The 12,994-nt window shown below is 42.4% G+C and overlaps 1 protein-coding gene and 1 long non-coding RNA gene across 2 annotated transcripts in view; one reads left to right on the forward strand and one right to left on the reverse strand.

The window, feature by feature from the left end:
• LOC106963983 (uncharacterized) overlaps positions 1–9,789 on the forward strand; it is a 17,486-nt gene extending 7,697 nt beyond the window's left edge. The window contains exon 2 of the long non-coding RNA XR_001428301.1: positions 9,283–9,789. This is a non-coding gene — a long non-coding RNA (uncharacterized LOC106963983). The remainder of the gene's footprint in view (positions 1–9,282) is intronic.
• LOC106963981 (Krueppel-like factor 7) overlaps positions 1–12,680 on the reverse strand; it is a 77,011-nt gene extending 64,331 nt beyond the window's left edge. Inside the window, exon 1 of the mRNA XM_015059190.1 lies at positions 12,072–12,680. Within this exon, the coding sequence (XP_014914676.1) occupies positions 12,072–12,173 (102 nt within the window). The 5' untranslated portion in view covers positions 12,174–12,680. The remainder of the gene's footprint in view (positions 1–12,071) is intronic.
• Between the last annotated feature and the right edge of the window lie 314 nt (positions 12,681–12,994).

Below are 12,994 nucleotides of genomic sequence, written 5' to 3' on the forward strand. Positions count from 1 at the left end.
TCTACTTATTCTTTCCACATAAAAAAAGGATAGCGTGTGTGTTAATTGGTGTCTGTGTATGGTTTTGTGTGTGTGTGTGTGTGTGTGTGTGCGTGTGTGTGTGTTGGCCTGAGATGAACTGGCGACCCTGTCAGGGCTCTCGGCCAGTGACTGCTGGGGACAGACAGCAGCTCCCCATGTGACTCTGCAAGGACAAGCGGGTACAGATGATGGATGCTCATTTCGCCTCCTTCACCTTTATCATTTTGATTCTTTTTCTTTTTTCCCCTCCTAACTTTTTCCAGCAGCCGTCTGCCGTGGGGGGAGATTCATGTGAGGAGATCGGCTGACACTAACCAGTGGAAGGTCACTCCGAGGAGAAACAAAGCCAAAATAAGTGAGTCTTACACACAGACTTATGAAAATACTGGAGAATGTATTTAGAAATGACAACTGAGTTGTTGAATTGCTACTTAAAACACTTAACTACAAATATGCACAATTGGATACATGAGTACGAAACGGTTTGTCTACCAGGAAGAGACGAAAAGGTAGACTGACCTGGTTCAGCGCCCCCTTGAGGACGTGGGGAAAAATGCTCTTTTGCGTTACCGCAATATGCTCACTGCAATAATTGCTGGTCTCTTTTGTATACAAATGTCAGTTTAAAGTTTCAAATATATACACATTTGAAGAGCCTCCGTGAAAATGTTTTTATTATCATCAACTCTTTGGTGCAAAAAACTGATTGAAAATCGATTTATTCACTGCATGTTTATGTCTGTTTGTGTCATGTTGAGATGGAAATGCACGTGAAAACTTTAAACCATTCAGACCAGCACAAAAAGACACAATCAAAACTGTCAGATGATTTTATTACCCTGGCATAATAACTCAGAAACAGTCCAAATAGTTTGGATGTATTTGTTCTTCTTTCCTACTTATGAAGAGTTTCTGTTTATATCTTAGGTTTGTGGTGCATTAACTAAAGAAAAAGATATAAAACTTCAGATATTAGCACATGAAAAAACCTTACATAATAGCAGAAAGTGTGATGGATGTGTGATGACTTTCAGTATTCAACTACGCCGCATGAACTGATCAGTACATTATTGCGAGAATGAAAAGAAAAAAAAAACATCCTCTATGTCCCCTAGGGGGCACCGTAACCTGGAACCTGAGTTCGCAAATAAATGCAAATAAAACCGTTAAACTTCCTCACAGCATTTAAAACACAGATTATTAACCTGACTGACTGTCTTCAGTTTTATTGAAGTCTAAATTATTGTTTGAAAACCAAACAGATGTAGGACATATGTATTATATTTCTATTGACTTTTTTAATTGAAACTGACTCACATCAAGTGGATATGAGTTCAGAATTATTTCAGTCTTTAATATATTTTAGTAAAAAAAAACCCAAAAAACCAAAGATGTGTCAGAATCAGAGGTCAGATCTGGAACGGATGTCATCCGCAATTTTACTGTTGAGAGAAGGCAGAATAGAGATTGACATATTCTTGTACAGTAATCCGACTAGTGATTGGTTTTTTATAACGGAGATCCAATTGGTTTTGAAGAAGACGAGGAGTCTAAAACCTTTCAGGTTCAAACTCTGCCCTCCGTTTATTTTAGCAGGGATTTAACTATCCCATCAAGCCAAGTCATGGCAAACTTTCCTCAAACTTTCAAGAACTCAAAGGAATTTTGCTTGTACGACAAAAACAGGTTTGGAAGTTGTATTACTTTTCAAGGCCGTCACAGAAAACTCCTGCTTCATTATCACAACTGTTGACCAGGAAATGTTTGTCTGTCTCATGAAGCGGACAGCTGGACGCTGAATGGCTGCGCCGTTAAAGAGCCACCAGATGGTGAAGGAAAGCTGGACTTTATATAAGCTGTAAACTGAGCAGCAGCCACAACTTTATAGGAACGCTCCTGTATTATTTTTTCCTCTGAGACTGAAAACAAAATGCTTTGTATCCTCACCAAACCTTACAGGTTTTCCTTTCCAGTCACAGTCGAATCGATCTGTGTGTTTGTGATAGTTTGGGTTCGTCTTATTGGACAGATTTGAAGATAATGGAAAGAGCACGTGTGTGTCCTGTTGGCCTTGACAAGCTACTGCACACACACAAACACACAAACACAGGATGTTGCACATTCATGGTGTGCAACATCCTCTGCACGCTGAATGATCTCATCAGACACACACACACACACACACACACACACACACACACACACACACACACACACACACACAGAGGGGCTTAAATATTAAAATCGCAGACGAAGCCGTCCTCTTCATCGGCTCTACAAAAAGAAAAATGCACACAAGCAGTGGGGAAAGTAAAGCTGTGTGTTCTCCAAAGATAAATTCACAACCAACTACGTGTTTTGGAAGCATTTCTGCTCTTGCAATTGCAAAAGAGAGGAAGCAGAAGTGGAGAGAGGAAGCACATCCTACGTCGACTTTGTTTGCGTTTCCATCAGCGCTCCAGCTCCAACGGAGTACAAAACCTCCTCTGCTCCACGTTAGCCTGAGTTGCTAACACGTCTTACCTTTAAAACGTGCAAATTTCAACTGTTCCCAGACAAAAGGGATGTTTGGGTGAGAGAGGGGGGAGCAGAGGGAGGGTCTGGACGGCTGCCAGGTCACAAGGCTTCATCCCCGAGCCAATTGATCCGCAAACACTGGCTCAGCAGGATGTGGAGACAAAAAAAGACTCGACACACCTGAGCCTGTGATCACAGCCCCGACTGCTGATAATGAAAGTGAATAAATTGAACACTGCTGGGTGTTTTGTTTTAAAAATAAATACAGTTTTAAATTCTTAGCAACATGAAGGAGAATCGTCGTAAACTGTTGGGGGAAGAAGCTTTTCCTCCCATTGTTCTAAAAACGCCGTTTAATAATCCGTTTTTCGTGTTTTATTTATTTATTTATTGTTTTTTAGTCTAAATCAATCCCCGACCCCAGGCGCCAAAATAGCCAACTGATCAATTAAACCCTTAAAAGCCATTATTAGCCACAATCTATGCTAACAAAACGTCGTTTTCTATTCTCTCTTCGCTCCAACAGCACTCGTCGCCCTGCAACAAGTTTTTAAGATAAGCAGAGCTAAACATATCCGTCTCCCTGAGATGTGATGGAACTGACACTATTTATTCATCCTTCTTTCTTTCTTTTTTTTGTATCAAACAGCAGGTTGTAAACCAGAACGGCACAGTTCCTAAAATGCGGGGCTTTTTGGTTGGAAAGAGAAAAAAAAACGTGGTAAATCAGTACCACATGAGACCTATTAGGACGAGTCGCTTCACAATAACAGATATCCCGTGTGCGCTCCGAGCACGCAGAGATGAATGAGTAAATCTCCTTATTAACTGTAGTAATCGGGCTCCGTGGTGAATAGAGCTGGAGAAAGGCACTCATCTTGAAAGATCAGGACTATAGCTTTCACAGCGTAAGCTCTCTCTCTCTCTCTCTCTCTCTCTCTCTCTCTCTCTCTCCATCACGAGTGCAGTTCATTTGTTCTGCCTTCCTGCCGTTTCAGTCTGACTGCTCCGTTTCTTATCTAATCTCTGCCTTATTCACTTACTGAATCACGGGCTCCCAGGACACCGTCAGCGGGTTTTGACGCGAGCGGTTGGAAGTTATGAGCTGAAGACAATAACGGCGTCTTTACCTCATAATCCAAAAAAAAAAAAAAGAAAAGAAAAGGGAATGGATAAATATTTTCAACAAGGATCATCAATGACAAATAATTCTTTAGAGTAATTATTTCTTTCTTCTTTTTTTTTGGCTAATGAAGAAACTTCAGTTCAGAATTGCATTTACCTTAAAAGTCTAAAACCTTCATCTAACTACAACCAGCGACGTCAGCCGCGTAAATGCAATTTTCCACGTTTTATGCGATCCAAACTCTGCAGCAACCAGTTATTCTTTACTACGCAGGGCGACTAATGAGAGGAGATCTGAATCACTGGAAGTGCAAACCAGTTACTGAAGACGTGAGCGGCCATATTGGATTTGGATGGTCGGTGTTGGGGAGGAAGCTCCAACTTTCCTAATTAAAACTTTGGATTCCAGACGGTTTTCTACCTCTGAGAAGCACAATGTAGCAAACCTCAGTTCACGTCACTTTGGCAAAGTGTGCAATAACGCAATCAAACAATATGAAATACAGTTTTAGTGTTATATTAAAGCATCACGCATTTAGTCTAATAATATGCTTGAAAAACCAAGCATATATTTTTGAGCTGGAGATGCTAACGCTCACAAAGAGTGTTGAAGGAACTGAAAAGAAGTCAGGAATATTACAAATAAACTCATTTGCATGTTTGTGTGATATTGTCCAGCTCTACTCGCTGCTGAGAAATTCTGACATCGCTGTGCATATGGAGGCCGTCTTAAGATTACAAGCAGCAGTGTGGCAACAAACGCATTAGCATCCCAGATATCATCTCAAGACGTGTTCCTGGGTAATTTGATGCATCTGTGCCACTTTCTGAAGTTTTTTGGGGGGGGTTTTTTGGTGACACTTGAGGCTTTCATTCAAACGTAGATGGGCAGGAAGAAGGGGAAGACATGCAGCAAATTGCCCAGGGCAGGAAACAGAACCGGAGACAACTGCGTCGCGAACTGTATCGACGCAATCAATGAAAATATGTCGAAAAATAAACGACTGGACTCGTCTCACTGGTGTGAAATTAGCAAAATCCAACAAAGAGCTTAAACGTCACTGTTGCTCGAAGTGGGTTTCTCCAAGATTATCACAACCGACGCGCTTCAACTCGGACGACGCTGAAGATCAACATGGTTGCAGTCACTTCCTTCCTGGGCTGCTCTCCAGGTTCCAACGAATGTTTTCTACTCGTCTCCAACACCGATTCAGAAATCCCACCATCCAAAGACCCAGCAAAAAGTGGCGGATTTTTGATAACTTGGAAGCGCAGCGCAAACAACATGAAGTGCATCATTTAAAGGAGAAAATGCCCACAGAAATCCAGAATTATGTTCAGAGACATCAACGGTGAATTTCTGTAATTCTAATTTAAAATATGTATTGCTTTACGCAACACGAGAGCACTGGAGTAAAGTTCGAGTTCACTCGATGAAAGAACATTTTCCCACGTTTAAAAAGAGCCACATTTCCGTCTCTCTCTCTCTCTCATCACATGAAGAGAAGCTTTATTCATCGACCTCTTTCACCTCTCTCACACTTCAATATTTTTCTCTCCATTCTTTTGTTTCTCTCCCTCAGCTTCATCTTTTTTTTTTGTCTGCTGTGACTATGACAAAGCAGCTGTGCTCCGCAGACAATTACATAACTGCGTGTGTGTGTGTGAGTGTGTGTGTGTGTGTGTCAACCCGGGGCAAACTGTGAGACACACACCAAAAGGAGGGCAGAAAGAGAGAAAAGGACCAAAAGTCTCGTCTTTTCTGACTAACTTCAATCTGGGCTTTTATTGTGTCTCCTGGTGTTTTTCGGCATCTCTCGTCCTCTTCCTCTTACCAAGCGCTCCCTCCGTCCCCGCCTCAAACCCCTCCACCCTTCACTCCATCCCCAGAGTTACTGGGCTGTGAAATGTGAAAAACTGCAGCATGCATGGCAATTCATTATCTTGTCAAACTTCCCCGAGCCCGCCTCAAGCCGTGGGCAGATAGTGAGAGAGGAAAACAGAGTGAGAAAGAAACAGAGAGAGAGAAAACAGTTCAGGCAGTGGTCACTGCAGCAGGTCAACAGGTTGCAGAGGAGATGAGAAGGAGGGCAAAAAAAAGCAGACGGTACGCATGAGTAGCTGCACAGCCTGCAAGCGTATTCTGCAGCTTGGATACTCGACTGGTTTACTGGGGTTTGTTTTATTTTTATTTACTTTAGAGATCTGTAAGCCTTGTTCTGTCAGAGATCTGTAATAATTATGTGGTTTGGTTGGATGTTTTTATTGCTGCAACACAAGCAGACAGGAGTTTTAACTTTCTTTTATGCTTTATAAGAAAACAACACAGGATGTACGAGTAAAAACTCCATTTTGAATATGTTTTTTTTTTATTGTCATTATTGTGTTTGCTTATAAGTCTTATCTGGTGTATAATAATAGTAAATAATACAGCACGTCTAGTTTTTAGCCTTTTTTTTTTTTGCGTCGACCTTAAAAAGCCCTAAGATGTGTTGACGGGAATCCAGTTCAAAGAGAAAGAAAGTTACAGGAATCGAAAGAGGAAGGTTAAAGAAATGGCATTCATGAGGCTGGAAAGACTTTTAGCTTTAGCAAATTTAGGATTTTTTTTTTTTTTAAGGTTGGCTGTAGAAGCATCTCTGTAACGTCCGACGATTTTCTCTCCTGGGTCTGTTTTTAGAAACATGGAACATGGTTCAACCCTCTCAAACTTTTTCAATGCAAACTACCGTAATATTAAAAGCACAACCCCCCCCCCCATACATCCCCCAGACCGTTGCACAGCTTTCTGCCTCAAGCTGTTAAAATACTGTGAACATTATGTAAATATATCACTGCATTTATTACACTCCAAATACCCAGTTAAGCACAAAATGTCCTATACATCTGCAAAGTTCTAATTTTAGCAACACGTTTCTTCTCTCTGGAAGTAATATCAGCATCATGAAGCAGCCGAGGCGTTCTCAGAGAATCTGTGGAGTTAAAGTTTAGGGTGATGACAAAGATACAAGAAAAAAAAATCTACTCAGGAAATATAACTTTGATTGCTGTAACACCATTAAAGGCTTGTGTGAACCTTTTTCAACATAAAACGCACATAAAAGTAGTTGGGAAGTCTGAGAAGTGATACAGTGTGTGTGTGTGAGTCATTTCCAGTCAGAAACACACCTCCTGGTTGAATAAACATAAAACATTTTAATTTAATATTGTTTTTTTATTACGAGCCACGCTCAGCCGCCAGCTTGCCACATTGTTGCCCCAAACGATAACAAGCTGTACCTAAAAGGACAGACAAAAGGGACTTTTCCCACTTCTAAAAAAAAAAAAAATCGCACGTGTTGGAAATATGAGAGCGTTTCTTTTACTGGAAAACAGAACCGGATAGGACCGGATACTGGTTGTTGTTTTTTTTTGTTTTTTTTACCATTTGCGCTACCACACTGTCCGATTGCAGTGAAGAAACAGATTTAGGCTTGTAGCCTTTTTCCTGGACAAAAGCAGGCCAGGTTTCCCTGTAACACAGAACTGGCTGGTCTAGCAGAGTGCTGTAATGACTCCACAGCAAATAAATCAATACGCCTGAAAAGAACTACAGACACACACAGCATGTAAACTAGCAGACAAGATGAGAAAAAGATATTCGAGTCAGCCGGAATAAAGCAACGCAACACTTTTAAATAGATACCTGCAAACCTTGCACGCACACACACGCACACACACACACACACACGCAGCCTGTAAATGCAGTTCTACAACATCCACATAAAAAAAACGTGGCCTCTACTTCAATTACACTTTCAACATCCCTCTGTTTTCGCTTTCTCTACTTCCCTCTGTTTTTCATCAGACCTCTGAGCGGCTCTGCTGTGGAATAAATGGATTACTCCTAATTGGGAAGTCTGAGTTTGATCCTTGACCACTCCGCACAGGCGCACAGATCCACCCCCCCAACAGCCCATCACTTCAGTCCTAATGCAGAAAGATGCTGCAATTACACACAGGACGCCATCAAATGCAACAAAAATGACAGGCAGGTAAGACAAAGGGTGTTGTTTTCCCTGCTTCTGTTACCACGATGCAAAGCAGCTGATAAAAGGCTGTATGAGGACACAAAGCCTGGACAGATAAATGATAGCCACAAATCAGGTTGCCTGAGCGTGCGTGTTGTTTGTCTGACTGCGTGCGTGTGTGTGTGTGCATGGGTGTGTGTGTGTGTGTGTGTGTGTGGTTCTGTCCATCTGACAGCAAACGGCCAATTACTGTCGAAAGTGGCGGGATGAGTCCTGCCAGACCTTAGCTTTCCATTAGTGCATGCCAGCCAAGCATGTGCGCATGTGTGTGTGTGTGTGTGTGTGTGTGTGTGTGTGTGTGTCTGTTTGTAAGCCTATGAGCGATGGAGTAAATGAGGGAATAGCGAGAGACAGAAGGAACAAGAGTGGAAAAATTGCGGGTGTGCCAGGTTTCTGTCTGTGTCGCAGCTAGAGCAGACGCATTCGAAGAGAAAAGAAAAAAAGAATATTCCACACTTCAAAACTGGAAAATGCTCAACGCTGAGGAAAATAAAAGTCAAAATCTGCTTAACTCCTAAAATGTAGGATTTATTTAAAAACCGGCCGACAGAAACAAAGAGCGGGATGAAGCGGTGGCTTTCTGAAAAGCAGTCTCGTCTTTCTGCAGAGGGCCTTCCAGACCGTTGTCAGCCTAACTTAGCACAAACATCTTATTAGCAAAGCCATAAACCAATGGAATTACTCTAAACAAGCAATTCAGGTCAAGTAATGGTATCCATTAGAAGCTATTTGCTTTCTGCCTTCAAATCTAACTAAAATATTACAATTTTCTTGCCAGGAAGACATCTTGGTATTTCTAGCTAAGCATTTCCTTAGCTATCTGCAAAGTAAGCAAACCTGTAATAAGTGTATTGAGAATGGACAGAAGTCTCTTTCTCTTTCTCTCTCTGTCTCTCTCTCTCTCTTTCTCTCTTTGTCTCTGCAATGTGTCTAATGTAATAAGCATTTCCTCGAACCAAGCAGGATATTATTTCAAATGCTGCGAGAAAAAGAAGCTAATAAAAAAACCAATTAAACAGTTTTCAAACTAAACAGCTTGATGGATAACCGTCTGTCATTTATCTGTGGAGATGAGCAGCAAGTCACTGGGAGGAGAAGGCTTCCTTTCCATCCCCAGCTAATCTTTAGTTTCCATTAGTTCAATGCAAGTCAGGACTCTGGCAAGGCTGCTAAAGAACAATAATGTTACCTCTAGTCAGAAATGTCAAATGTTTAAATTACTTTAAACCTAAGTCTACGACTATAAATAATCTTGGTTCTAACTATTTATATGCTCCTGCTCTTTCGACACAGATGGCTAAGCCAGGCTAAGCTAGGCTAAGTGCCAAGTCAGGCTTGGCTAAACATGCAGTTATTGCACCAATTTCTGTTCTAAACCCGGTTTGGATTTTTTGGAAGTGACAAAGGTTTTCTGGTTAAACTATTTCTTTTTTTAACTATGTAGAAGTTGGGAGCACAGCTGCCTCAGAGCAAGAAGGTTCTGGTTTTGAATCCTTGCCTGGTTTCTCCCTACATGTTTCGGCTTCCTCTCATAATCCACGACTCTCAGGTTAAATGGTCTCTCTAAACCTATAAGTGTGCGTGTGTGTGTGTGTGTGTGTGTGTGTGTGTGTGTGTGTGTGTGTTTGTGTGTGGGTGTGCATGGTCGTCTTGCCTGTGTCTCTTGTCCTATCATGGACCGATCCTACTACTCGGTCACCTCAACGGACAATGGACACATGTTAAGTGACATTTAGTGTCTATTTTGTTTGCCTGATTAAAAACATGGCCACCAGATGGCTCTCAAACAGGATGCACAGCTATTTATTAGAGTTGCTATAGCAACTATTGTGGGATTAATCATTAATCAACCTTGAAACTATGAAATCTATTGAATCACTAATTTGTAGTGAAGTAGCAGCAATATGCACGTAATTTTTTTAAGATATGCATTCAGTGTCTGTAACATAAGACTCCAAACTGAAAGTAAACCCGTTAATTTATTATTTTTTTTTAATTACGCCTGATATAATTGTTTACACAACTAAACAATTAACATAAATGAGGGTGGAAAAATGGTAGCAAAGTGAGCCGTTTGCACTAAAACCAGGATGAAGCAGCACTTATTTGGTTTGAGAGGAAACATGTAGTTTCTGCTTCATCCAACACTGCAACAATTTCCATGTTTCATACACACACACACACACACTGACAATCCAGAGGAGATGGGATGCTATACAACAGGCCCAGGAAAGATGCTGGATTCACGTGGCTTCATACGATCTGTCTCAAGTTGACAACAATGAACCGTTCGAAATGAAACCAGGTCCCAATCAAGCGGGTGAACAGTTCGACATGAACATAACGGAGGGAGATCCGAGTGCCTAAATGGTGGGTTATAAAGCAGTCTGCAGCCTAACTTGCACTGTCAGCTGAATGTCATGGTGGCTGACATGCATTATTCAGCAGCATTATCTGCAAACAAACAGTGGCAGGTGTGGATGTATTATTTAAGAAAAAGTCAATTCCTATTAGGCACGTGTCCATCTCCTACAGCTTGTGTGTTTTGTGTCTCGGAGGATAATCCCAAACATACCAGGCTGACAGACTCTCCTATTGATCACATCAGTCACACAAAGAGCAGCATCAGCCTCCAGGAGAAAAACGCGCACATTTCTCTCCACCACCACCACCCCATCACCATCAGCGTGGAACCAAGAACGCGGAAATTGCTTCTCTTTCACAGTCATTCTACTCTCACGTCGGCACCGCGCCGTCACTTTCACTCAATAAGTTACAGCTTGTTAATTTAATTTTTTTTTTAAATGACAAAAATCGCAACGCAACCAAAGTCGCCGGTCACCAGAAGTTGCCGTCTCCACCTTTATGTTCAGCTGTTTCCTCTGACTGATCAGAGTTGATGATGGGAGGATCTCTGAGCACGCCTTCCCAGCGTAGCACATGGCAGTGGCAGCATTATGCTGCAGAGAGAAATGGATGAGAACGGAAAGGAAGACGAGACGGAACTGGATCCAGGACGATCCTGGAGGGAAGTGATCCATTCAGCGTCCAAAACGGGCATGAAGAAAACCGTAAGGAGCTCAGTTTGCTGTTTGCCGTAGCAACAAGGACACGGCTAGCATGAGGACGAAGGCAGTCTAATCAGATGAGGCCAAACCTGAACTTCATGTCCAACATAAAACATGTTCTGAGAGGAGGAAAACTAGCACTGCGCATAACAATGGACACACCGTCCCCATGGTGATGCACGGCGATGGAAGAATGATGCTGTGGGAATGCTTACTCAGCCTTATGGACAGAGGAAGCTGCTTATGGAGCCCACAGTTCACCAAATCAGATTCATTCATTAAAATAACCCAGTCAAAGCCCGGATCTAAATCCACTTGAGAATCTTTGACTGGAATTAAAAATTACAGTTTCTGTAAAAACTGCATTTTTTTTATACAGAAACTGTAAAAAATTAGTTTCTGTAATATATTATATTACTAAAAAATTCTGTACATTTAAATTTAACAGAATTTAAAAAATTCTCTAAAGCCTTTTACGCTCTGAAGGGCTCCAAGGTGAGAAGAAAACCCCCTCCCAAAGAGTCTGTTTCTGAAAATGAAGGGCTACTAGACACATACGTAAAACAAAAAAAAAAAACAAAAAAAACTTGCAGTTGTACTTGCAGCAATTTCAGGGAGCCATTTTATTTTATTTTATTTTATTCATTAATTAACGTCGTTTATCAGAATCTATAGCAGGAACAGCGTTTCCAACCTCAACCACCTGCTTCTGGAGAGTTTTGCGCATCAATTCCGGGTGGATTAAACGCTGAAGGGATCCTAGCAGCAACAGCGTCATGCTCCTGCTTTCACATTAATGATCAGGGGAAGTTAATTAAGCCTCGAGTAGCTGCTCTGAAGGATCAAGGACACGTTCCTTCTTTCTTTTTTTCTTTTTTTTTTTGGAGCGTGCGTAAACACTGTTAAGAGTGTTTACGCACACTTTTCTCCTCTCTTTAAACGTTGCCAGTCTGTGCCATTGGTGCGTATGGATGTATCCTCCCCCTTCCTTTTCCCCTGCGTGTGTGTGTGTGCGTGTGTGTTTTTCTCCTGTCAGCGGACCTCGCGGTGCTCCATGTGAGCGAGAGAAAAAAAAAAAAGAAAAAAAAAAAGACGCAACTAACACGGGGCTCAGCAGCGACTCCCCTCCTAATGCAAAAAAACACTTTTTAAAACCCGCACAGAAAACATCAAACATGCGCACTCAGGACATTTTATTTCAGTTTCTGTTTTTAAAAGAGGAGACGGGAGGAGGAGAAGAAGAAGAAATAAAAAGCGCATCATCTCTGACCTGCTGCCAGTTCTCCTCCAGGGAAGGCATCGCCGAGAAATAACCAGTGTCATGGACGAGTTGGAGTTCCTGGAAAATACTGTAATTCGCCAAAACATCCATGGTTGACGAGGAAGGGAAAGGGGAGAGGGTAAAAAAAAAAAAAAGAAGGCAAAGTAAAGAAGTCCGGAATAGAGGCGATTAAAAACGCACTTCTTCTTTCCTCTTCTTTATTCCCCCTCTTTCTTTCTCAGAGTGGAGAAAACAAACCACAAAAAAAGCTGGAGGAAAAGCGCGAGCTGGTGCAGACGAGCGCGCACCTGAGCACTTTAATTAAAAAAAAAATCGAGAAACGGCAACGTGGGTAGAAAGTGTGTGTTATTTGATCTTTGTCAGCGCAATCCCCGCTCTCTCTCTCTCTCTCCTCTCTCTCTACTCCTCCAGCTCGCTCTGTCACGCCTTCTCTCCTCAATCCGGGGGTGCCAGGTCTATTTCCGCATTGCCAGATTGCCGATCGGGCTCCGTCCGAAGCTGCCAGGTTGCCAGGTTTGCTCCTCCAGCAGCAGACTGTACCCCGGCGCGGAGAAGCGGACGGGAGTTCATGAGGAGGAGGAGGGGGGAGAGAGGGAGAGAGGCGGTGCCACCTTGTCACTCAATTTCATGCGTGACCTTATAAGGCAAATGGGGTTGATGATGTCACTCTTGTCCAATTAAGGAGGCGCTGAGACAGAGGCAGTGGGCGGGGCTTTGAGGGACGCGGCCGCGCCATTGGCTGCGCGGGGACGTCGGTCTCGCTGTAGATGGCAGCGAGGGGGTGAGTTATTTTTAGAGGCCTATATAAAAGCAGCAGCATTCCTCTCTCAGTCATAACAGGCTGAACGGGTAAAGGGGTGAGAAGCGGGAAGTCGGCTGCTGCGGCGTGCGCGACGAAAGTGTGAATCTGC

The sequence above is a fragment of the Poecilia latipinna genome, unplaced genomic scaffold (genome assembly GCF_001443285.1).
Source record: "Poecilia latipinna isolate Pla-1442-1.1 unplaced genomic scaffold, P_latipinna-1.0 Scaffold1610, whole genome shotgun sequence".
In the NCBI taxonomy this organism is placed as follows: Eukaryota; Metazoa; Chordata; class Actinopteri; order Cyprinodontiformes; family Poeciliidae; genus Poecilia; species Poecilia latipinna.